The 27,770-nt window shown below is 41.2% G+C and overlaps 1 protein-coding gene across 19 annotated transcripts in view; it reads left to right on the top strand.

Moving 5' to 3' along the window:
• Positions 1–27,770, top strand: part of PTPRD (protein tyrosine phosphatase receptor type D) — a 3,982,777-nt gene that overhangs the window by 3,807,624 nt on the left and 147,383 nt on the right. For 12 of the 19 annotated variants that reach the window (XM_069230134.1, XM_069230131.1, XM_069230147.1 and 9 more), the window contains 2 exons: positions 730–771; positions 1,288–1,385. In XM_069230134.1, the coding sequence (XP_069086235.1) occupies positions 730–771; positions 1,288–1,385 (140 nt within the window). The remainder of the gene's footprint in view (positions 1–729; positions 772–1,287; positions 1,386–27,770) is intronic. The other 7 variants (XM_069230149.1, XM_069230148.1, XM_069230146.1 and 4 more) reach the window with 1 other exon arrangement.

The following is a 27,770-nucleotide window of genomic DNA, read 5'->3' as shown; positions in this document are numbered from 1 at the left end:
TTTGAAAGTTTTCAGTTCCCTGGGGCTTGCTAGTTACAAATGCAGTAGCCAGCTATAGTTTTTCTGCTGCCAAAGAGGAGTCAAGCAAATTGGCTTCAATTATTTATCGCTAAAAGGTTATTAGAATGATTTAAATTGGAAAACTGCTCGGGATGGGGGAACGAATTTCATTAGTGACTAAAAGAAAAGAAAAATTAAACTCAGAGTGGGCAGAATGCATCTAGTTAGCCCCATATGCCTTGCGCTCATTCTTTCCTCTGTATTTTCTTCAGTCGACAAAGATGTTTACTCCTGAAGTAGATTGAAGGTGCTCTTTGGGTTCGAACAGAGGGACCTGGGTTTTAAGTATCTCAACCATTTGAGATGTAGTAAGGCATTGAGTTGCATTGTTTTGTCTTTCCGTGCCCCAACTCCAGCCCCTACAATCTGCTACAAGTGAAAACATTTTTGGAGCTCCATTCCACCACTCTCCATCCATGAGTCCAGTAACTGATGTTCGCGGATATTGTGGCATGTGTTCTTGTCTATGACTGCATGTGAAGGTCGACCTCTTCTGTCAGTGGAAGCTTAATTCATCTAAAATGATTATTTGACACTTCACCATTCAAGTGCTGTACATCAAAACGGCTCTGCCTGTGGTGCTTTGTGATCATTGGTGCCAAGATTCCATTCATTTATTTTTCATAACCTAGTCAAGTTTTTTCATGTCTGCCACCATTTCCTTTGCAGGTTCAGGTGTCTCCGGTTACCCTGTTAACCTTCATTCCTCAAGTTAGTTTCCTTGATTACGCATTAGTCACTTTCTGTTTCCTGCCAAGATGCTCCTCTCCCTTTCAGGCCTCTTTCAGTTTCTAACGTCTGATGTCACTTTCCATCATCTAATTCAACACAACTGCCATTTCATACAGTGCAGGAGGAGGATGAGTTTGAAATGAATGATGACATACCCTAACAGCCATTACTCAAAGCAAAAGTCAACATCAGGTCTAACTCTCTCATTTTCCCGTGTCTAGCTAACTTCATTGACTCATGGTTCAATAACTCTTTTCTTTTACACCAGGAATGTTGGCATTGGGAATATGCTTGGCAGCTTTTCACATGGCTTCAGAGCTCATCTTTCTAAAGCATGACCTGCTTTGAGTAACCAAACTATCTGCCTGCTTTCTTCACATACGACATCTTTACTACTTATGCATTTCTTGTTGCTCTTACTAACGTGCTTTCAAAAGCTGACACAATGGATGTCATTCTTAAGGCCCTCCTACCCTTTTGTCTCTCCTTCCTTAGGCATGGCGAGTCATCCACCGATACCCATCTTGGAACTTGCTGATCACATTGAGCGACTGAAAGCCAATGACAACCTGAAGTTTTCACAAGAATATGAGGTATGTTGCAAAGTGTATTATGAGGCTCAACAGTGTCTTTAAGCAAATGATTATATTTCTTATAGCTAATAGCGTAGGACCTCTCACAGGTTTAATCCTGCCTCAAAGGAACAGCACTCTGGAAGCTAAAGTATTGTCATCGAAATGGAAGGCCTCAGTAAGTATCACCGAGAAGCAGCTGCTGCTCTGTGATATAACACAGGTTACTTTATTAAATTAGACCATTGGAATTGTATGTGTTCCATTAAAGACAAGTGAGAGAGAGGGCCAGGTCAATAATGGCTGTATAGACCATCTGCCTCAACATTCCAATGCTCATCTGTCAGTTTTTGTGTGTTTAATTATGAATATGTACCCCCAGTAGGTAGGAGGTGATCTAATTGCATTATAAACCTTCTGCCTCAGGCTACATCATATCTTAAAGGCCCTCTCCCATTGCACAGGCACTTGCATACCACCTGGGCCTATAACTCGGTAGAAGACCCTCAGTTGCAGGCTGCGTTGTGGTTCACTTCTCAAAGAACAGCATTAGCACTTCAAAACCGCAGTGCACACAATAAATATAATACAAATCTGGGGAAGAAATATCCTCTCCTCATATTCTCATAAATATGAAAAACCAATTTCATTTTCTAAAAATAAAATCAAAGTACAGTGACATATTCCGGTGTGGGTTCGACCCTATGTTGTGAAGGCAAAATCACACGTGATATCATCACAGCAATAACATTTTGTTATAATTAAATTGTAGTTCCGTCATAGTATTTTCATTTGAAACCCTGCTGTGATTACTTTTACATTTAAGCATTACATCGATGTAAAATTAGCGTATTTACCAGTTTACCAGTTTTCCAAGGATAATGTGAAGAAAACCCGTGATTCAGCCATTTGCAGCCATTTACAAAGATTCTGTAATCTCGCCTTGACACCCTTATTAATAATGCTACTTTCCATTTCAGGTCACAATGCTTTTTGGGCCATACACCTTTGTTAGTAACTCACTGGATAACTCACCAAATTAGTACACTGAAGTTGCTTAGTTGTACCCAAAGCAAGTGCCTCCTAGTTGTTGTTTCTAGCCTTAGGCGAACGGAAGTGTGTATTTTTCCAATTCTCTGCTGTGCTGTTGGTATAAGAATCTAATGGTTGTCACACTGAACCTTTCCGTAACATATCTGGCGTCTTTGGCCTTTGTGGTAGAAATCTGTGTGCCTCTGAAATCCTCTAGAGTCATACTACATCTCATTGTCAGTGTACGTTTATTGATAGCCTGTTTTTGTAGTCAACAGGGGAGCAATGAGTACCACTAGATTTGTAAATACATAGCAAACACAATCAAAATTCAAAATTACATATTGTAGATTATTACATTTCACATGGTTATCTGCATACACAATTTACTCAGCCATCAGGTCTAAAACAGGGAAGAGTGCATTTTGTGGTGCACGAAACTGGAATATGTGGCCACTAGCGGAAAGAGATCCAAGTGTAGGAGAAAGCAATTGGCGAGTGAAATGGCATTCCATGTGTCATTTATTTCTGCCACTCCATCTGCTTTCAATAATGGCAGTTTCTTCCTGGTAATTATCGCCATGTTCTTCTTGAGAACTGCAGCACAGCATCCCATTTTTTTCATTCCTGGTTCCCTGTACGGTAATATAAAGCATGCTTTAACCTGTTTTTGCTCTCTGTTTAAGTGAAGAGAAAGGAACGACCTGGATATATTCACACTCACCTATACAGTGTGTTTGCTTACTTAAAGAACCAGTATTCTCATCTCAATTTTGAGTGACACCAAATTCCTGACACGTTTTACATTAATTTCAATTGTCTTTCATTCCATAACAAACAGATTTGAAAATCTCAATTTTGATCTGTTTTAATAGTTTGCCACTATTTGATACCCACACAATACAGACACATGCATATTCAGAAATACCCATTTCTTATCAAGAACAACAGAATTGGCTTGATGGTGCCCTACCACGTAGCCAACAGAATGTTAGACTAGGTCCGTTAAGTGATGACTGACCAACATGGCCAGAATTGTCCACGTATACACCACATCCACAGATAGATACAATGGTGGTAGCAGAAATATGCCAACTATACACTAATTTAGTAGAAATATATAGACGCTTAATTCAATTTGTAATATGGATGTTAAACACCGCCCCCATCAAGGGCTGCTACAGCGCAACCACATGTGGCAACAGCAGGAATCAATCCCAAAACAGTGCACTCAATAATGGGTAAAGTACCCCCTTAAGGTGAAGAAATCGAGTTTTAAGTATCAAAGAAAATGAATGTTTTGGAAGCAATATTTCCCCTTCTGGGACCCCACGATAGACACTGAGGGGGTCATTCCGACCCCGGCGGGCGGCGGGTGCCGCCCGCCGGACGGAAACCGCCAAAAGACCGCACCGCGGTCAAATGACCCCGCTGGGCCGGCGGGCGATCTCCAAAAGATCGCCCGCCGGCCCAGCGGGAAAGTCCCTGCAAAGAGGAAGCCGGCTCCGAATGGAGCCGGCGGATTTGCAGTGGTGCGACGGGTGCAGTGGCACCCGTTGCGATTTTCAGTGTCTGCAAAGCAGACACTGAAAATCTTTGTGGGGCCCTGTTAGGGGGCCCCTGCACTGCCCATGCCAGTGGCATGGGCAGTACAGGGGCCCCCAGGGGCACCACAACACCCGTTCCCGCCAGCCTGGTTCTGGCGGTGTAAACCGCCAGAAACAGGCTGGCGGGAAGGGGGTCGGAATCCCCATGGATTCCCTGGGCCTGGGCCAGGGGTAAACCGGCGGGAAACCACCAGTTCCCCTTTTCTGACCGCGGCTTTACCGCCGCAGTCAGAATGGCCCAGGAAGCACCACCAGCCTGTTGGCGGTTCTTCCTCTGCCCTCCACCCTGGTGGTTTCGAACCACCAGGGTCGGAATGAGGGCCTGAATCCCCACAATGTGCTTGCCATTTGGGATGGTTCCCTCAGTAGAAATGCACAACATGGGGGACAGTATTTGCTGCTCTCTATACTACTGCACACGGTACAACAACACTTGGGAATTTACCAGAAGTGTTGAAACAAATTCACCATGAGTACGCTGCCCTGGCTCTGGATTTGGGGATGCACTTAATAGGAAATTTTGCCAGTGTTCTCAATAATTTTAAGCAACATTGATTAGACTTCCCTTGGCCTGGGGAGAGTGGAAAATTATCCCTCATTAGTACCGCAACAAGAAATGTAGGGAGTTCTGAGTCAAATTTTCTCCAATTCCACACAAATGGATGAAATAACTTACTATGAACTACCAAGAGATACATCTATCAGCTTTCCTTCACCAGCACAGGCTCCATTATTTGCATGAACTGCTTCTGGATATGTTGCCAACATCAATGACTCTTTTCAAACTTTTCAGCATCTTCTTCTACACTTGTATCAAGATCATGTAAGCTAGTCAATTGGCTTAAAAATAGCTATTTGAATCACCCATGGACTTATTTATGGATACTGCTAACCTTGCTTGTCTTTCTTCTCTGGATTGGTTTCACCATTTTCTTTTGACTGATACATTGTCACTATCTTCCTGAATGCTCTGCTGTCAAACTGATGGAGGATGTATTCTTCTGATAAGGTCCAAGGAGACTTGTCCCTAGTGAACATTTCAGCTGTTCTTATCCCTGATGGGATTGTTTGGGATAAAGTACCTTTTAATATATACGGGCCCACAGATGTAATTCAAATTCCATATGTGTTTACCAAACAACTGACAACTATGGTGAAATGTTCTGTTACCATTATTACAGACATCAATTTATACATAGAGCTAGTGCCACAAAAACTTTATTTAGTTATATCCAATAGGAACACTGTCGAACTCCACCTATGAGGAGTTCCAAAACATATTTCAAAAGGTTTGCACATTTTATTGGGCATGATGTTAAAAAAGCTGAGTCATATTATTTTAAACTGCCTCCTACAAAGTTACAGAGTATCATGTTAACTGACACCAAATTCATTTATTCTGATTTATTTGTTTCCCAGTTGGCTATTGAAAGCTACAAATATTGGTAGAAGTCAATAGATGTAAAGAGTGTGTGGGAAAGTAGGAATTGGCAAATACAGGGGTGGGACGCTTTGTTTAGAACATGCCTCATTCCATTACAAATTGTTTGGGCTTAGCCCAGTATCCTGTCCCCAGCAAAAATCTATAAATTCAATACATTTTGACTAGCTGAGCAGAATGGAATCTCTTTTGTTCCAAAAACACATGTTGCTGACTTCCGCCTGAGAAACCTATGATCTTCAAGTGGCAAGGTTATCTGCGGACATACAGTCCCTATTAAATAAAAAATTTCCTAAAACTTTAGGCAAATTGATTGGTTGCATATTTTATGCTTCTAACACCGCAAGGATTGTATACTTCTTTAAAGCTGTTGGTTCTGGGTTTCTCAGCACCTCTCAAACTATATTTGGCATTATACATTCAACCATACACTTCATATTTTTGAGTACTTTACAGGTATTCCCTATTACTTCGGCTTTGATTGGTGGTATATTGCTATTGCTATTTTTTCTTTAGAATGGCTGCCCCACCACAACAAGAAGGACTGATAATGCTTCCACCAGCCCAACTGTGTCGTGAATGCATGATGTAGTATTTCAGAGCACCACTCGTGGAAGAATTGTAGTCTGACTGGCCTTAGTCATTCAGACCAGTCTTAAACAGTGTGCAACCCGTCTTTCGTTGCCAATGGTGCCAATGCACCGGAAGTGTGTCTTGCTATGCAGCGCACACTTCCTTTAAATGCAGACTGTTGTTGTTCTCGATGAGGGTTTGTCACCAAATATGCACACTGAGATTGTGATTGCTATAAAAAGGTTACCATGAGCTGCCATTTGTGGATCAAGTGGTGCAAGATACTATTACACCTGGCATTTCACAGGAGGGTACCACTTTGGCCGAACCTCTGGCTGAAGCAGGAGTGCTCCCTCGACTTTTTTCTGACCGAACTGGTTAACAAAGTGGAGTCCTCTATAAAATTAATTTAGATTTGAATACATTGGAACATTTTTACAGGATCTTAATTGTCAATGATCTGAGATTTGACTACCCATCTTTTACGGCTCCTTTGCATCAATTCTAAAGTTCTAAATAGTTTTTTTGTTTTTTTACATAATAGACTAGCTCTTAGAGGGCCTAGCTTGTAAAGGTAGACATTTGTATCTCTATTCTTGTATACGTTTTAGCATGTTTTAATTAGTGTGTAGCTGCATTACTTGCAGGGCTTAATTATTAGCCACGTAGCACTCTTGAACTGACAATGGGGAGGGTGTCATGAGATTAGTAGTCAGGCACATACACTATATTTGCCTAATTTAGCTTAGTTCTGAGGCCTGTGACCCATGACTGGCATTTTTATTACATTTATTATTTTAGCGAGGCATCATTTTAGTGGTGAGGTTTTATTATTTTATCTAATGTCGTTCTCTGCAGGACTTTGTTCTTTACACATTTCATTCTGTGCTAGCATCAAAGCTACATATGATAGGTTCCCGGGTATTGCAGGCTCAGAGAGTACAGTGTCTTCTTATACAGAAACGGTCATGTTCAGGGCAGTAACTAGAATAACACAATGTTTATTATAAAACATCAGTCTGCCTTGGTATCCTTAGAGGGGACATTCCAGTCAGATCACCATCGTATTTGCCCGTCGTCTTTGCAGTTCAATATAAACTTGGCGCTTCCTCTTCTGTCGCAATGGAGGATTTCCAGCAGACTAATGGACCTCGCCTTTACCCTACAACACAAATATGGGGCTCACGCTACATTCCTGGGGCTAGATGGGAAGATTAGGGCTAACACTGCCACTTGCTCTCATGTAGGAATCTTAGTAGTGTGTGTGTAGGAATATTGGTAATACTTTTGTGACATATATGGTGGGACTGTTTTCATGTTTCATTTTTTTTGTCTGGTTTCATCATCCTCATAATAGCATTTCATGCCTTTTTTCATAGAATGCATTTGCCTCAATATGTCCTATTGAACCAAGATATACTTCTGCTTGTAATTACATGTATGAAACTTGTGTAACTGAGAGAACGGGGCATGATCTATTTTCACCACAACTTCCACAAGGGCTTCTAAGGGTGTCATGTGATGGGCTGTCCCAATTTTTTTTTCCTACAGTGTCTGTGAGGTGCTGCTAGCTAGCCAAAAGGGTTAGGCTGATAGCTGCCAAATGGTTTGGGATCTGACTGAGTCCCCCATACTCTGTGGTGCTTCCTCCCAAAACTCAGCAGTCTCGTTATTTTGGTGAGAGTCTCACAACTGTGTTAATTTGTAATCACTTGATGTCTAGGATTAGGCGCAATTTAAATTGTCTTACTGAGAATAACATCTCCAAGTTGTATCAGTTTTAAAAGGCCCTTAATTTGCTTTTCCTGACCAAGCAATCTGAGAGTGGTTTGAATTATTTCTAGCAACCCCATGGGACAGGCTAATGTGTGTTCCAGTTTTCAACAATTGCTTTTGAACAGTAACTTTATTTTTTATATATATTTTTTGGAAGTGCTTATAGCACAATTCCACTCACAATTATGAAGCAGAGGACACTATGTAGCAACTGAAATACATGTACCAGGATACAAGGTTACAAAAGCATGGGAGATATTTATTAACACAGGCATGTAAATCACTTTGTCAGATAGATGAGATATGATCTGTGTGGAGGGATTGGGGAAATTAGTACTCTGGATTTCCCCTGTGCTGATTTGGAATATGATGGACAAGTTAGTCCATCAGAAATATGACGGGTATCCCTTCTGCCTTATTACAATGGACAGAGGAAATAGTTCGCTTATAATAAGACTAACCAGCTATCTGTCACAGTTGTGATGGAGTAACCCTTCCGCCACACTCTAAATCTGGCCCTATGTGTCCTTTGTTGATAGACCTATAGGTCCACAAAGTGGTCACTTTGAAAGTTTTACCTGCTACTGTCTCTGTTAGTCAATGCTACCATGTGCTCTTCCCTGCTGGTCACATTGAGAGACAACAGATAAGCTATCATCCACGTTCAGAGGCCTTGGAGCACATTCTACCAAAGATATTTATTCATGTCCCACTCGGCCATGTTAATAATGTTGTGGAACTGTTTAAAGATGAAACTGTCCATTGGGGCTATACAGGAAAAATAAGGTTGCTTTCTCAATCTTGAGAACTTCTGTTCATAGAAAGCCAGATTTTGGATATAGGATCTTTGTCCATTTCTGGGTTAAGGGATGTTCCATTTCTACCCTTCCACTTTCTGATCTTTGTGGTCAGGTTTACTTTCTGATACAGTTAAAAAAAATGATTGTAGAGGGCTGGCTTCTCAAGTGGAAGTTATTAAGTTTTTACGGTATGGATCTTCCACAGAGGAAACATCCATTCCATCTAACAAAACGATGAGACTATGGAGTGGTAAAAGGGTGTGATGTATTGAAAAATACATCTTTATAAGCTGTTGAGTATCTGTGGGGTTGATAAAAATGTCTTCTATTTGCCTCTTACAGTAACAGCATGTGAGTTTCATTGTGTTAAAAACCCACAGTTTAAAACTTCCGAATGAGCTCTGGACAAATAGGTAAGGCATGGATATCAATATTTGTAACTGACCTGAAAGACTTTGTAATTCACAGAACAACTTTAATTGTCTGGGGCTCAGATACAATCACTACCTGAATACTACTGAGATATAAGGCTCATCAGTCAGTACCAATGCAAGAATATTGCTTCAACAGTCTTGGTCGTTTCCTTTACTCTTCGAGAATATTTCTCTTGATGTTTTCCTTTACTCAGTTGAGAATATTTCTCTTGATGTCTACCTGATGCATAACTAGAGGCCTCTAGTTTGTTTTTAGGGATAGACACCCTTAGCCACTCAGCACACACTGACATAGTTGTTAGGAATGAGGTGAGGGTCTCTCTCTGCTTTTTGTGACTGTTTTTCCATCCTTCTTTCCCTTTATTTATTTTCCCCTCTGTTGCTCTTGTGAAGTGAATAACAAGACACAACAAAACAAAATAGTTTTGGGGGTTTTCAGTCAATATGTTCCTCTTAGCCTTTCCTCTTCTCCACTGCACACCTGCGCAACCTTGACTATCACATGATTAATGTGCAAGATCATTTCTCTAAAGAGTTATGGTGTGCCCCGGTCAGAAAATTGTACTGGAGTCTGGAACTACGGAAGCATAGTAGTACATGTGGATCTGTAGTTGAAGGGCAGCCTCATATATCAGACGGAGGACTTGGGTAGCAGATCTATTTCCAAAGAACTTTAGCTGATCAAGGACCTGAAAAGATCACTTTGCATTCTCACAATTTAGGGTGGGACCTCTCAGGCCCCCAAATAATAAAATCCTATCCGTTTTTCAGAATTACTTCCCAGCACTGAAATTTTATTAGATCTAAATTGCCTTAAAATGTGTTTAATATAGGTATACTAATAAGCTATTTGGTGCAACAAGAAGGCCGACAATAATGCCTACTTTCAATTGTGGAGACAACCACATCTATGCCAGATACAGTCACATCTGCCTGATGTTAGGTGGAACAGTACTTGTAAATAAGTACAAGGATCAGGGAAGCATTACTAGAGATAGTTCACTAGTGTAACAAAACTTGAATCTAATTTCATGCAAAGAGTAAGCTGCAATTTAAGATCAAATCATTATTAATAATAGGTAGAAAAGAGCAAATTCGATTTTCTTATAATAATTTTCTAAAATTGCCAGAATATAAATCACTTGCCAATGTGGGAATATAAACAATATGAAGACATAGATAATGGGGTAGCGTATATTTCCTTCATGCTAACTTCTAAAAACAAATACGAGTCCCTCCAACTTGCTAGTGATTTAGTGGCTGAAGTATGTGGTCTAACATTAAGTAATCTAGTACATGTGTCAATGTTGAGTGTCGACCCTTCCTGTCAAAGACAGTGACAATAAGCATGCTGAATTACAAAATAAACTATTAAGTTCTATTTTTTTTTTTTGTTAGTCTAATAGGAATTTAGCAGAACCATTTCTAGGTGCATTTTCTTACAATGAATGCTTTAATTTGACTTCAGTTCTCATGTTACTTAACCCCAACCATGATTAACGTGAAAAAAAATATATATGTAGGGCTTACCCATATGGAAGATGATAGAACAAGGATGACATTACATGCTTGAATGCAAAACCTCTAACACCAGCTTTATCAACAGTGCCATAGCAGAGGGGAGGGTAATCTGGATTTGTTACCTTCAAATGGAACAGGAAGATCGTATTGTAACATGTACCATGATGGCAATAACGGTTCTAAAACAGGAAGGTCAAAAAATAAATATATATATTTTTTCATTTGACAGAAAAGTAGTGCTTAATGTAATTCTTTCCAGCCTGGATGGATGGAAAGAGTCCATAGGGTATAATTTTGCAGTCCACAAAGCTATTTTGCTTCTTGTCAAGCACCAAACAGAAAAGTATCTGTTGGATGATAGGATTGGTTTGTTTCCCTAGATGTAGAGAGGGAATCTGTCCCACCTTCTGGTGAAATTTAAGGGGATCTACCACTGGAATGAGTCTGCTATCCAAAGGCATTATCTGGCCCCAGGTGCTACTGGTGGTAGTGGTAGTTGCACTGAATCTTAGTCAGCTTCAACAATTAAATATTACATTTCTATCTTGTTACCAGACATCGGTGAGCTGGGAAACATTCTTTTCATCAAGAATCCTGAAACAGCTGGTAAACATAACACTAAAACCCAACTGCATATCCAAGAGAACAATCTATCATCCCACCTGCTCTGAGAACACATTTAATCAAATGTTATCCTAACTGACCAACAGTCATGGTTCAGATAATTCAATGGCTTTGATTTGATCTGGCCAACATTGAAGAAGGCCTCCTCATCACTCAGTACAAGGCTAACATGTTCCTGGTCAGATTAATCTGCCAGCAGTGTGTGTGACATCACGGACTAGAGCACAGTGAGAGAGCAGCTAAAAAAACAGCATGGTGCCCAGCCCAGTGATACAATGGTTCTGACATAAGTCTATGCTTTAAGTGGGTGGAGAAAAACACTGTGGGCCGCATTTGCAAGAATCTGACTTATCAGCCCCAATGCGTCAGATTTCTTGTGCTGCCCAATGATTCCCTAACAACACCATGGGTGCCTGTATTTACTATACAGAGTTCCATGGTGCACGTTTTCACAGATACGTCGGAAATTCTGATGCATCTGTAGCACTAAACCGAAGCATTGCTTGACTAGCGTAAAAGAAAATACGCAACTCAGCAATGCGAGGAAGGCTGCCATAGAAAAAAGAGCTTCACCGGTTTAACACCTTCTCTGAGTAGACGTTAAAATTCTGATTGGCCCATCTGTCAGTTTGTAAATGTGGAGCAGTATAAAGCACAGCTTGCGCCATATTTAAAGAGCTGGTGAATGCATCAGGTTTCTATGCCACCCCAGGCGTGGTAGAAATAAGAATAATGCATAAGAATGATGCAACGGGTAGAAATATCTATATTTCGTCACGTTTTTCCTCTTGTGATTCCTCTTGTCATTGTTTTTGTGCATGAAGGAGTCCCTTCCGGCACATAAACAATCATCTCCAGAACACAGGCATCCTTGCACCATGGTACAAGGGTGCCTGTGTTGGTGCTAGGCAGCAATTTGTGCACCAGCTCAGCGGGAGAGAACAGAAATGTGCCGTATCTTGTAGATAAAATGTATTTCTGCCCTTTTCCGGTGGCGCAAGGGGCGCAGTGCCCCTTCTTTTGCTCTACTTCACCTGTCCCACTATACAGCTCTCTACATCTGTGTCATTTTTCTTTCTCCTGCTCCCTCCCAATTATCTTACCATAGTAAGAGAGAACTGTCTAGCCAGAGAATTGTACAATAAGAGAATAGAAAGGACTGATCATAGGCCAATTTCTCAACTTGTCCTTTCACTCATAATTCCACTAACAAACATGCATAGCCTATGCCAGTCTAGTGTGTGGACTCCTGGACCACTTTTTCCGTACTCTTTAGCATAGTGTAGATTAGTGTTGTGGCACCTCATTTTAAACACTAGTCTTAAGAACTCGTCTTCTGTGGGCCGTGATGCAGCAAGTTGCCATGGACAGCTCTGCCTATCTAGCATTGCACAATGTATTGACATTTCTGTTGTGAACTACTTTAACATACTGACATTTTGCTTAGCTTTCAAATACATTGGCCTTCTGACCCTAACATATTTGTTGATTAGAATGGCATGTTCATCCTCGGGTCACCAACATTCTAAGGGCTACTCCTTGCTTAAATTTTCAGGGGCGGTCAATATGAACAGTAAGGCACTTCCAGCTAGGTTGGTTGGCTAGACTAAGGGCCTGATTAGATCTCGTCAGCAGGGGTTACTCCATCGCAACGGTGATGGATATCCTGTCTGCTGAAATCTAAATGCCATTGTTTACTATGGTATGTAGATTTCAACGGACAGGATGTCCCTCACCGTTGCGGCGGAGTAACCCCTCCGCTGAGATCTAAATCAGGCCCTTCCATTCTTACTGTGGTTTTAGTAGCTTATCCTACAGCTGTTTTTTCATCTTGGGCACTACAGCTAATGCTTTGGCAGTATAGCTTAAATTGATCAAGTCTGGATTATTCCGTTTTTGTGGAATCTTGGTGGAAATGTCACAATGATCAGGTCTTTATGCATTAACTCATGAATGCCTTAGATTGGTTCTAAAAGTTCTGGCAATATCTGCCTATATTTCTTTGAAAGGAAAAGCAGTTTCAACAGTTTAGATGCAGATCAGAGTGATTAATAGGACGTCATCCCTTTTCAGTCTCCAGAATGTAGCCAGGCTCTAAATCTCCTACTAAATATGCCTGCTCCAATGTGACAATTTCTTGACTGTGTTGGTTCCTTTTCATTTATTGAAAAAGTGGTCATGTTTGGATTTTGGCATGTTAGTCAGTGTGAGAGAAATCTAGTGATGCATTCATGCCTTTGGAATTCCTGCAGTCTATTCTTCCAGGAGCATCAATATTCAAAGGTAATGTTCAGGCACATGCCATTACCTTTCCTTCTCAATATAGTTTTGTGATCATGGTGTAAAGCTTGTAGGTCAAAGGCAAAGGTGTTTTGCCATCCCATTAATGCTAAGCACTCAACTTTCTTCAGTCTAAATATGTGCTCTCTGTAACATCAAATACAGGTTGGCAGTCTATATTAACCGCAGTGTGACCAAACTGCTGCACATTCTGTTGCATAGAGAACAGTCATGTTAATGGCAATGCACCATGGTAATGGTGCCATGTGCAGATGCCATAGGTCTATGCTTCAAGTATAAATCCACATATCCTGCCTTATCCATAAGAATACAATCACTTTTTATTGATGGAGACCTCTCTATTCTGTTTAGCTCCCCCACCTCTGGTAATGTGAAGCATTACTAAGGCATTGCAAGATCATGGCTGGCTTCTCCCTGAGCAACAGTGCACTGATCCAGCACACCGGCAACATGAACAATGTAACAGATCTTACCCACACCCTTGAGATCCGGAATAAATTAAGACTAACTTTACTGCACAAAGATTCAATATTACAGAGGTCTTCTTGAACAATTATATATATGCAACACAACATTGCATCCTAAATACAATCCAAATTGGTAATTTCTGAAAATATAAAAACTATACTCTTTCTGGCTTAGAGTGCTGTATAGACTATGCAAAAATGTAAGCAGAGAATTCTGGGTAGCTCTCACATTTAAGTGAGTGGTAAAAGATGTGTCATTTTTCACTTTGGTTATAGATAGCACTTGCTAATCCTATGCCTAAAGACTTTGCTGTGAAAATTGGCAAAAGTCTTTGTCACTCTCCAGCTCAGCGAGGATGACATTGAGCTAATCCTATGAGTAAAAACTCTACTAGAGAAGCATACATTTGAGGCAAGCAGATTCAGGGTATTGTTGGTTGTTAAAAATTGGGTCTTTATTTGGCAGAGGTATGCACCCTGTCCAAGTAGGAACCACAACCCTAGTCAGTGTAAGTCAGATGCACAAACTAAATTGGCCTGTGCTCTCCCTCTGGTAGCTTGGCACAGAGCAGGCAGGCTTAACTTAGAAGACAAAGTGTAAAGTATTTGTGCAACACTTAAAAAAAATCTCCACACCAGTTTAGAAAAAAAAAAATATTTATCTGAGTTAAACACAACCAAAATGACCAAACTCTAATCAGTAGAAATCTACAAACGAATTTCTAAAGATTAAGGGGCAGATTTAAGAAAAGTGGTGCTGGTCCTTACACCCCTTAGTGCCCCCCCTACTGCCACCAGTAATATTTAAAATATGGCGCACCATGGCTCAGGGCAGGGGGCAATAGCATCATTTTATTTTATGCTATTGATGTGTTCTGCAGGAGTAGTGCCAAAATGTTGGTGCTACTCCTGCAGAGTACATAGGGCCCATTATAGATAATGCTAAGTCCCCTTTTAATACATGCTCTGAGCAGGTGTTAAAAGTGCTGAAAAAAATGGTGCAAGGAAATCTCTTAGATTTCAATGCGCCATTTTTTCAGCCCCCCTAACATGGGAACGCCTCCCTTGCATACATTATGTCAGCACAGGCATAATGTGGCGCAAGGGTTTACACAGTGGCACAATGCATGCATTGTGCCACTTTGTAAATATGGTGCAGGGAAAATGGCACTTTAGCACTGGCTTCGTGTAAAAAAAATATGCTTTGGCGGCACTAAGGTGGCGTTAGGGGCTCGTAAATCTGCCCCTAAATGTGAAAGAGTGCTTAGAAGTCCATAGCTGTAGAAAGGTCACTTTAGGTCATGGGGGATCAGTTTAAAGTCAAAATTCAGGCCGCCCAGGATGGAGGAAAGGCCAACTACAGAACACACGTGGGGTCCACTGAACAGTGCCTTTGTTTGGAGCAATCCATCGGCGGGAAGACGGTGCATCTATATTTTTGCCACACATGTGTGGTGTGTTGTTGTCAGGCTTCTATGAAAGTGAATGTGATGCGACCGGCCATGCAGAGGTTCATCATCGGGTTGCACAGTGGTGAAGCCGCTGCTGTGCTGTCGACAGGGATGAGATGCTAGGGTTTCTCTGCCACGCTTGGGCTGATGCATCAATCTTTGTAGTTGTAGAGGTGATGCATTGTTTCTGTGAGGCTGTGCATTGTTTTTTCTGCTGCAATCGGACAATGCATTGCATTTTGGAGTTTTCAGCTGCAAAACCCACTTCTGAGGCCCAGTACTGGAGGGGACACATCAGGCAAGAGTAGTACTCATAGTTAACAGAGTCCAAGAGCACCAGGAAGTTGCAAGCAGTCTTTGATGTCACTGAGACTGCAGAAGAACGGGAGCAAGACAGCAAGCCCTTGGAGACTCTTGGTTGTAAGGCTATAGAGACAAGTCTAGTCCTTCTCACTGCAGGACAGAAGCAGCAGGCCAACAAGCAGAGCAAACAGCAAAGTGGCAGTCCCTCCTACAGCAGCAGTAGTAGGCCAACACAGCAATGCAGTTGAAAACTCAAACTCAAACGCAAACACCAGAGAATCCAGAACACAGCCGCACGCCTCGTCATTGGCCTCCCCCGCCACGAACGAATCTCACCACAACTCAAATCCTTTCACTTGCTCCCCATAGACAAGAGAATCACTTTCAAGATCCTCATCCACGCACACAAATCCCTCCACAACACCGGCCCGACCTACCTCAACGAAAGAGTGAACTTCCACCCGCAACCTCCGATCAGCCGACCTCGCACTAGCTACAGTCCCCCGCACCCAACGAACCACCACAGGAGGCAGGGCTTTCTCTTACCTCACCCCCCAGGTACACTAAAGACCATATTTCTATCTTATCCCATTTAGAAATTAAACTTAAAAAATATTTTAAGGTAATCCCAATGTTATCAACGAGGCTCTGCAGTGACAGGCCTGAGACATGTTTGTAGACTGCAGTGGGTGGCAGAATTAGTGGTGCGGCCTCACTAGTATCATTTAATTTACAGGCCCTGGGCACACATAGAGCACTTTACTATGGACATTCAAGTAAATTAAATATGCCAATTGTGGAGAAGCCAATGTTGCCATGTCTTAGAAGATAAAGCACCTGCACTATAGCATTGGTCAGCAGTAGTAAAGTGTACAGATTCTTAAAAGGCAGCAAAAATGAGTCAGAAATACCAGGGGTCAGAGGAGAAAAAGTTAGGGGAAACCAAACCAAGGATGTCAGGTCTAATAGTGGCGTTGTAGGGTGCTCCGTATAAAGAAACTGCTCTACACCTAAACTTGGGAAATACCCAGAGTTCCCTGCTTCCTTTTTTACATAAACATGCATGGAAATTGCAAAGGTACTGCTATATAAAGTGCAACTTCAAATTTTCCAATAACTGCAATGTCTACTGTAGAATAATGGGCTAGGCAAGTGGGTGCAAAATACTGCTAGGCCAACACTGATGAGGCTGTGGTTCTGTCTTTTTGCAGTCTGCATAATTTCTGCTTTATGGATCTCAGGTTATAAGTGAGCTATGATCACAGTGCACTCGTTGCTGCCGGGCAAAGTCATGCCTGCTTTCATATTAAGCAGTACCCTCATTTGCTTTTATTCATATTTTGATCAAAATTAATGCACTGAACTTTGTGAGTTAGTATTGACCATTAGCAATTGGGTGACACATTTGCTAGCAAGGTGTTCAGAGTTGTACATTGTGAAAAGAGACCTCACACTACATTGCAAAAGTATAAATATTGATTTGTGGCAGTTATAGCATAAAGATACACCAATGAAAGGTATAAATAATATTGCAAATGATTTAGATATTTTTTCTATTGTGCACTCAAGCAGAATCCCCCCTGAACAAACAGAGAGCTACGCTGCACCAAAATTGGCAGCAATTTGTCATTTTCACAAAACGGAGATGCGCCGTATTTAGTTGAATACGGCACACCCCTGTGTTGTCCCCTGCGCTGGCGCTAAATTGAACTGCCTGCGCCAATGCAGGCATCCTTGCACCACCTTGATTGTTTATGTGTAGGAGGGTGTTCCTTCCTGCACATAAACAATCACTAATGGTGATTTAGCACACCACACGCAGAAGTGCCAAAACATCATTTTGAACTGATTGTTAACTGATGTCCGGCATTTTGCTCTTTCTATGCATGCTGCAGAAAGCAGCACACAGGAAAAGCAAAAAACGAGGAGGAATAAAAGTATTCCTCCTTGTTGCACCTTGCTAATGCCACCCTTGGGGTGGCATTAGAATTTGGCGCTGCCTCAGGTTTACGAAATCTCATAAATCTGAGACAGTGTCAAAATGCAATAGGTGTTACTGAGGCACGCCCACAGCAACACCCATTGCACGCCCGTTCCACGCAAAGGGCTGCATGTGAAGGGGCTGTATTTACAAGGTGGCGTTAAGCCACAAAAAGTGACTTGACCCCACCTTGTAAATACAGCACAGGGCATAGCGCCACAGGAGCGTCACTAAGGGGCAGATTAATGGAAAAAGGCACTACACAGAGTGCAGCACCACTTTACTTGCGCCCCTTAGCATCCCCCTACCGCCACCATGTGTGCACTGTATTTAGAATACGACGCACCATGGCGCAGGGTAGGGGCAATAGTGTCATTTTGTATGATGCAATTAATGTACTCTGCAGAAGTAGTGCCAAAATATTGGCACCACTCCTGCAGAAAACATAGGGTCCCATTTTAAAGAATAGCAGCCCCCTCTTAACGCCTGCTCTTGAGCAGGCGTTAAAAGTGCCGTAAAAAAATTCCGCAAGGAAATGTAATAGATTTCCTTACGCCATTTTTCCAGCTCCCCTAATGGGGGTACACCCCCTTTGCATACATTATGTCTGGTACAGGCATAATGTTGTGTAAAGGGTTACAGAGTGGCACAATGCATGCATTGCGCACCCTGTAAATAAGGCGCTTGGCTTTTGGCCTTGTTGGGCCACATTCACGTAAAAATAAATTACGTTAATGTGGCGCAAGGTGGTGCTAGGGGCCTGTAAATATGCGCCATATTGTTCAATGAACAAAATATGAGTCTGCCGTTTATTCTGTGGTGCAAGGAAAGGTATTATGCATATACCACTGAACGTTCAATATTCTAAAATGTTGTCGGTAATCTCGAAGATGTACTTTTCATCCCAGCTTATGTTCTCAGTTGAACATCTACAAACATCTGTGCAGTGCAGAAGTAGGTCAGGCCTTTACAAAGGGACTGACTCAATTTTCTATAAACATTATGTCAAAGAAACCGTAAAGAAAATGCCCAGCGTACAGAAATATTCCAGGTCAGCGATGAAAATCTTGCTTCAAATCACAGTTGCCACTTTTTCCCTTAAATAAGAAAGTGCTTAAACTAAATAAAAGAAATCCTGTCTCTGATCTCCATTTCTAGTATACGCGCGCGGGTTGTGCCGGCCTATCAAAGGACCGTTCGGTGCTGCCATTGCGTCAAAACCTTTTGCTGTATAAACTCCTAAGGGTCAAGACGATACGCTGAGCGTGCCGCTGGTGTTTTGATGCGGCCTGTCAAGAGATCGTTCAATGTATTCGTTCGGTGTCTCTTCTCGTGAGGCTTTGTGCAAGCGATTACAGTCAACCTCTTGATTGAACGGAGAAGATCAGAGAAAATGAAGTAATGTTCTGGCTCAGCGCCACGCGGCCATCGCATCAGCAAGTCCTTCAGAGATTACATCAGCACAGCAGTGGATCAGATTTGCGATGGAAGGATAATATATTCACTTAAGTCCCGCTAGCGTTAAGTTTTTTTTTCTCCTTTTGAATTAGGTAAACATGGATAAGGCATATTACTGGGGCTAGAGTATCTACTCCTGCAGATAATCAGGCTTCATTCAGGTATACTGTGACAGACAAACCACAGGACTGAAGGTCAAGTGGTTTCCACTTGTCACCATAAGCCCTTGATAAGTACTAATGGCCCATTCGGGGAGAGATACATCATTGCTGAAATCCTGCCGCTATGAAACAATATAAAATGTGTATGGTGTAAAACTGTCTAATAGATAAAGAATTATTTGTTGTTATTCAGATTTTTAAGTGCTTGAAAGCAGGCAGCACCGCAAACAATTATTATAATAAAAGTGCTTGAGCAATTTATCAGTTTATATAGCCTAGATGTTTCGAATTAATTCAACAAGCAGCAATGGAGTCCCAAAAGTGCAGCGATTGTGCCACAGCAAGCACTATGTTCCACTTTAATTAAGTCTAATGCCACAAGTGCTACATAGCTGTTCAGTGATGTGTAAGAACACACACATCACTGTGGATGGTGGGAGGAGGGGAGGGCCTAATTTGATGACATAGAGAGACTAAGGCCCATATTTATACTTTTTAAGCGCCGCATTAGTGGCATTTTTTGACGCAAAAGCGGCGCAAACTTGCAAAATACAATTGTATTTTGTAAGTTTGCGCCGCTTTTGCGTTCAAAAGCGGCGCAAATGGGGCACTAAAAAAGTATAAATATCGGCCTAAGTAAATTGTGCTTAGGAGGTGAAACTGCACTTAGGTAGTGAAACTGACGAAACTCGACAAAAAAGATTAAGCGCGTGCTACTGGTGCTCGTTTTCATCGTGAATATGCCGTTTGCTGTTTCGCGTTCTCTCTAGGTTGTCTAGGTTTACATGAGTAGACAATGAAAATCTGACCATAAATAGCTATTAGGTAAATACAAATAAACTAGATCATCAATTTTTTGGAAACCAATATCATATTCGTTTTATTATTTGTCCAATCCATTCACAATATTTTGGGGCATATTTAAAAGCCCCTTGTGCCGCCGTAGCGGTGCTTTTTTGTGGCACTGTGGCGGCGCAAGTAGCCCCTACACTGCTACACATTTACAAACTGGCACAATTGCGTCATTGTGCCAGTTTGTTAAGCCCTGCACCACATTATACCTACCTCATGCATAATGTATGCAAGGTGGGTGTTCTAACGTTAAAAGCCACTCAGAACTGGCACAGTCAAATTTACTACATTTCACTGCGCCATTCTGTGCCTTCACAGCGTCACTTTTTTTATCACCTGCTCAGAGCAGGTGTTAAATTGGCATTGGGCTTTTTAACATTGGAAGCCACAGGATTCCTGGAATAGCGGCAGATTACCAATGCTATTCCAGCACTGCAACACTTTTGTGCCAACAGATGCACCATATGCTCTTATGCCATGGAGCGCTGTATCATAAATGCAAGCGCTACTATGGTGTTGTTAAGAGGCGTGGGGCTGGTGCTAGAAAAACAACACATCAATGCCGATGCACCAGTTTCTATTAAATGAGACCCTTAGTTATTTCACCTACATGTTGTAGAAACCATTATACATTTGAACACTTTATGAAGCATGTTCTGTTTTGGCCTTGTTCTTTTTAGTCCCACTGCAGATCAATATGTATTTGTTTGGAGTTTGTGATTACTAGGTTTCATTTTTAACAAGGTATCAAATAATGCATGTCTTTTGGGTTTAGAGGCTTAGGAACTTTGTTAGCCACATTTCTTCTGATGTGCATTTTATTAACTCTTCCAGATTAGCTAAGAGCAAGATTGGAGTTTGACGGATGGGTTACTCCATCACAAATCTGAGAGATATCTTGTTCACCTTCCTACAAGTGCTTTATTTCCTTAGGCACTTCTAGTAAGGCAGACTGCATATCCATCACATTTGTGATGGAGCACCCAACAACCAAACTCGAAAGTAGGCCCTATGACTATGTAGTAGCTACATAGGGTCTGTGCTCCATGATTCAGAGAGCCGCATGAATCCAATAATGCACATGAGATCATGTAATAGAAAAGACTTCTCAAGCCAGTTTGTCTGAAGTCCAGGAAACCATGAGAACATCCTAAGGAATATCAAGTTTACATCCCTTCATTTCAGATTATTAGGCTTAAAACACTCCATGTTTTGAAGGCATCTCCTTTTTGCTGCCAAAGACGGAAATAGATTTTTTTTTAAAGTGTCTTTAATACATAAATGGAACCTTGGTCGATATGACGGGGGTTTAATCCTCTGATCAGGGTTCAAGATAAAGTGTTTTTCTCACATTTAGAATCAAGTAACTGTATTTCCTATCATCTGTCATTCAGACACGCTTAAATAATTCTGTTTCATTCTGTCTTTCTCAACAGTCTGTAAAACAATGACATCATTCAAGAGGAATAATATCTGTCAGCTTTAATTGTCTAACTAGAGGTCCCACCTTTACGACAGGTGTCTCCAGTGAAACAATTGAACACTCCACCAGTGTGGGTCAACACAGTGATAGCTGGGTCCTCCCTCATGAGTAGCACAAGGATGAAATGTATTCAGGTGCTACCTGAGATCTTCAATGTGTGAAAATCTGGAGGTTTTCCCACAAGATTGTGAACGCTGCATAACGTGCTCCATCATACGCACCACCCTCTCTCTCTGCATTGAGCAGTTTATAGTGACCTTAAATGTTCTGGACTGCCAGGCTGAAATCACATGACAAGTGAAAGTGCAAGTAGGCATAGCCACTCAAGGAAACAGGCACTTCTAAACAAAACACAGTGCCTGATAAATAAAGCAACATAGCAAATCTGTCTCAATATCCATTTCAAGGTAACATATATACCAAGCGAGCTAGAAGGCACACGCCAACGGACTTGTAACAACTCTGATGCACAGAGCACAGAATCTCAACTTACAGATCGTTTGTAGCAAGGGAAGTTGAAGATGTTATGTTACTAATGTCGGAACGTGAGGTGAGAAGAAGTGATCCTAGGCACATCGAAGTCCCAGGACACCCTGGCCAACATAGGGGTAGAGTGTCCCGGGCACCTCCATGGTGAGTGGGGGCAATACCATCTCTGTAGATACATGTTAAGCAAAAGTAATAGTAAAAGACAAAGCTCTGTAAGTTATTGTGAGTAAGCAACTTCACACCAGTGATTATCCTTATAATACAGTCAATTTGATTTAATTATTTTATATACTAAAAAAAAGAATGCCAGGAAGAATGCTATGCCATCTGACTGTCAAGTATCAGGACTTTAGCTTGATTCAGATTGCATCCCCACCAAACACAGAGACATGGAGTGTGGTTTTGTCCCATCCATAGTCCATATTTGGGTAGTATGACTTTGATTGTGAAGAGGGACTGGTGAATAATATTTCTTCTTTGAAGATTACCATAAATCATTTAAATGCTCATTTTCCACAGGACTGATTCGTTCAAATATCAGTTCACAAAGATCCTAAGATGAAGTCTGCAGCAATCTAGCTGACACATTTCCATTGTTTTCACATCCAGCTGCACAGAAAGGACACTCTAGCATCTTCTGATCTGCGTGTTTGGACTTGCATATTTTGCATTTTCCTTGGTGAAGAGTGTTTGAATGTTGGGCTTTCATGACCCTCTCTTCTAGGCCCTCTCTTTTGGGGGCTGTTGATCTCTCGAATGCTAGTATTCAGCATTGTTACCTGTCACAAAGCAAGGCGCACTTGTATGTTTTGTGACTCTAGCATTGGAGTACCTCATCACCTTTATTCCAATATCTCTTCATATCACGCTGCACATTTTCTGTTCATGTTAAATGTTATTCATATCTGTTTTGAATAGCAATATGTTTTTAATTCTGCCTTTTTGCCTGCAGTTATGGATTTGGGTCATAAATATTACCAATAACTACTAGCACTGATTCTCATATTTCCGCTTTTGATAAAAAATGTAAGTGCACAATTCGACATGGATAACAGCATTAAACAGTTGTAGGAGGGCTTAAACCTGGTGTAAGAAATCAATAACACATTGCCAGAATCCTAAGTGGCACCCGGAGGAATAGTATGGACTAATTGCACAGCATAGAGGAGACAAGAAATTAGCAGCCATGAACTGGAGCACCAGAAGACTGATATATCACTGCACAGTGCTTTTCTTTATTAAAACCACATAAAATATCTTAAATTCTGATATCCAGGGCACATCCAAAACCCCTTTCTTTGGCTTGATATGCATAGCCTTTCCTCTTTAAGCAAAAACAATTGAAAACTGTACCCTCTGTTGACTTGCTGCATGTTTCGACTTACCAAGTACTGATAGACGCAAAGGCATCTATCAAAATACAGTTGATTTAGATTAAAATGTGTCCAGTGCATTTACTTTAGCTCCCCTTTGAAATAACTTTCAGACAGTAGTTAATCCCTGCCCATTCTCGATAAGCTCCCATGATACCTTTATTCCGGGTAATCACACAAAGCCTATTTATTGTTCTAAATTAAGGAAATCCCCTGCTGAAACAGACCACACTTCATAGCTTAAATGCGCCATCCCTTTTAATTCAGTGAACCAGATTTGCACCCTTTTAAGTTCTGCAATACCCTTTAAACGCATGGCAGCCACATTGCACACAATACATTTACATGTGCCCTGCCTGAAGCTTAGGGGTAAATATATCCACTGCCCTATTTTCCTCTCCCAGCTTAGTGCTGTCTATAATATATCTGGCCTTTTTAAACAGTGACCTACATTGTAGGATTTCTACCTCCTCATTATTGTGCCCTGAGTGCAGGGCTTCACTCTCTTCTTATCTACACCAAACCTTATTGTCCAATAATCTGCCCGTGGTGCCCATAGTGCTTTCTGCTACCAATGGTTGTCTGGTCGCTTTCTGTTGCCCACAAGTTCACGTGGCAGCACTGCATGTGAAAAATAAAATTGACCACATTTAAAAGTCATATATCTAAATAATTAGTTAATAGACAGGAAAACCATCTCCCAATTTTAATACTTGACTTTGAGCACCATAGCGCTTGTAGAGAGTGTTTTTGTACTAAGCGTGTTTTCACAGGTAGCTGGCAAGACGGCTCAGTGAGTTATGCACTAGCTGTTGAAATATCCCTTGAATTGAGTGTCATGAATTTGAATCCTGTCAAGACTGACTCAGCTTTCAGAATTATACTGGCTAATAGTAGCCTATGATACTTACAACTCTAGAAATGGAAAATGTGTGGTATGACGCCTTACGTAAGAACAAGTTGTTACTATTTTGTAGTGTTATGGAAAGTGTCAGGCCCAGCAAATGCAGCATGAAATGCTCATAAGTGGCAGATATCTAGTCTATGCTGTTCGCAGGTGCTTTATCGTATATGTCCACTGTGATATTTAAATGGAGTCAGTGAGTGGACGAGTGGCCGATAGATAATTTTCCGTAGTACATGCCACAGTGTTGGCCATTGGTACAGTGTATGGAAGACAATAACGTGTCAGAGGGGCTATAATGATGTAAACTTTCTGCTCCAGCATTCCAATGATTGTCTTTCTGTCTCTCCCTGTTAAATCTAGAACATTTTACCATTAGATGGTTCAATATTTTTATTCCTTCGAAGCACTTATGCCTCGATCTATAACAGTCAATAAAGTCCCTGTCCCTCATTATAGGGCTTCAAGCCTCTGACTGAGGACAGGTCATTTATTGACTGGTTTAGCCGTCAGAAATGAGTAATAATACCACAGAAAACTGTCTTTTGGCATTGGGAACAATTTTATCCATAGACCAAGATATAAATAAAGAAGACACTGCACTACATCGTTTTGTGTGTGGATCTGAAATTGAGAGCCAATTTAGTCTTAATCTTAGAATACAGCTATTTTATTTTTATGGTCTGGCTTGGCAGTGCACCTGTCACTAGAGAAGGGCTTTGTCTCCTCCCATATGTTGGGAGCCAGGAGTACATGTTTTGTTTGGATAGAAGTTGTGCGCTTCCAAAAAAAAGTGTGTGCCTCCCATACAGCTGTGGTCACGTTTTTTATTTAACCAGCAGACTGAGGTCGAACTTTCAGGGCCACACACATGATGTTGTCATGCTATTGATGTGCCTTAGAAAATTGGATACTTTATGTTTTTTTCCTCTGGTAGCAGCAGTCATTAGCTCTACATGGATTTCTAGGTCTGGCTTGACAGTGCATTCGTAAGCAAGACCTATTGGCACTACCAATGCTTGTTTCATCCAAGTACTTGTTTAGCAACTGTTGCATTCACTGTTTCACCCTGTTGACTCCGTTATCTCATGCCCAACCCTGAGTGTTCACTTTATGAGCTGGCTGTTTTCAAGTGAAAACATTCCAGTGTGTTCTGCAGATCTCTTCTCAGGTGCTGGCTGTTTTGACAGTTTTGCTATCTAGTCTTCAACTATTTACCCCCTCCGAGTACCCAATTTGTGCTGGTGGTTGTCAGGATGCTCTGCCAGAACGTATTTAATTTGACTTGTACTGTCTACCACCCTGTCACTACCCCCTTTTTAGTCTGCAACTGATTTTCTTTAAAGAGCAGAATTAGAGAGCAGATCCACCCTTCTTTATTTCCACAACAGTCCATAGAAATAGAAGGATGACCAATATAGTGATCTTTCAGAATTTAATTTATTGGCCAGCCTTTTTATCCCAAAACAGATGTTGGACATTGCCTATGTTACATTTCTCTGCAGTCTTAGCATTTTTTATACTTGATGTCTGATTTAGAGTCGGAAGATAATGTGTAATCTTCCAATTTCTGGAGGAGTGGTATCACTTGTTCCATATCAGATATATTGGTTTCAGTGCACACCTGTTGAAATTGTAGCAAATGTTTAGTAATGGTGAAGGGCACCAAAATGACTCTAGTGTAACTTGGTCTGAGCTGGAGCATTTCTGGAAGGTTATTCACTCTTTTATATCATACGTTGTGCCACAATATTCTGAAATTATGAAACCTACACTGAACAGCTAAGCAGCTCTTGGCGAAATGGCACAATGACCTCACTCAGGAAGAAGCCTGACTTTTGTATAATTATTTCGGAAAATGAGAAGGGATTTCAGAGGTGAAATACATTGTTTTCTGATGCAGAAACATGTGGTATCATCAACAGCATGAAATACACCACTAGCTGGGACCCCCTAAGGCCATTAGGTGGCAAGGGGACCCATAAGAGAATTATAGTTGAAAAGGCCCCCTATAGAGGTACTCTGAGGTTCCACTCAGAATGATGAGCTGCACTGGAGACCAGGGGATTAATTGCATAAAATGTAGCTCCTTTCTGATCTTATGCTTTGCACACCAATGCATAGCACTTGATTCTGGTCGTAGTGGCCGGCCCTTACTGGTTCCACCCTTTTGCAAATTGATTCGGAAAGGTTGATTTTGCAAAACTTGGCTTAGGCTGTCACAAACCGGCACAAGCTGATGTAAACCACCCACATTTTGTGGAAGCGGAAAATGGGAAACTGGGATTTTGCGTTTTTTACTCTTCTGTCTTGCTCAAAAGCAAAACAAACTAATTACAAGCAAAGAACAAATCTCACACTTTTAAAAAATACAATAAAAAATCTTTTCAATTGGTTTCAAATATGACCTGCATTCTTAACACTCTCATATTTATGTTAACCTACCTTGATATTTAATTCAAATGAATAAATGCTGTCGAACAATAAACAATATTTTGGCAAGCATACACGTGTATAAATACGCCTAAAAGCTTACATGATCCATGGCATTTTAATACAGGTTCTACAGAGAGTACAACTTATTGGATATGTAGCCATTATGCTGCATATTTATACTGTGAAGAAAACCAACTCGCCGTAATGACAGGTTTACTGACGACAAGCTTTCCGAATGAATCTACAAGAAATCCTATTAAAATGCCATCTATTAAACCATTAGAGCACTCATTAAAACTGTTAGGGCAGGCTTGTTATTCATGAGTTATTGGTCTTTCGCACTTCTGAGATGTGCCTGCCAATAGACCTGCTCCCTTTGTTTGGTGCATTACGGAGGCAGTTCACTTTCAGTACGTGTGTCTTATTCCCTATTTATCTCATTTGTACTCATGCTATTTCTGTTTTTTTCTGGTCTCCCATCTGGATTTCCATAGTATTTTATATATTTCCACCCTCCCTATAACCACAGCTCACTTTTCTCAAAATGAAGTACACAGGAGCTGAATATCACGACTTGTGAATGCTGATGTTGCCAATACCAAGAATGTCTAATGTTGATCACTGCACATGTCGAGGGCCACAGGAATGATGTGATTGTGCGTCCTCTGCATTTTTCGCATAAATATAGACTTACCACTCCTGCCATACAATCCATCATCTGCTGTATAATATGAAGATTTTAATTAAAAAAACAAAAACAAATTCTAGGTCAAACAGTTCAAAAGTTACTGAAAATGCAGCAACACGTGTTGCTGCTCAGTGGAAGGCCCTATGCGAAGACTGACTGTCTACCTTTCTGTTGCTTATTGCTATACTTGGGTATTAAACCGATATTAATGAGGTGCAAAAACCTCCAGACATTGCTAATTAGTGGTGAAA

Source organism: Pleurodeles waltl, chromosome 1_1, assembly GCF_031143425.1.
Source record: "Pleurodeles waltl isolate 20211129_DDA chromosome 1_1, aPleWal1.hap1.20221129, whole genome shotgun sequence".
Lineage (NCBI taxonomy): Eukaryota > Metazoa > Chordata > Amphibia > Caudata > Salamandridae > Pleurodeles > Pleurodeles waltl.
The sequence above is the reverse complement of the archived record's forward strand: the minus strand, read 5'-3'. Positions and strand labels throughout refer to the sequence as shown.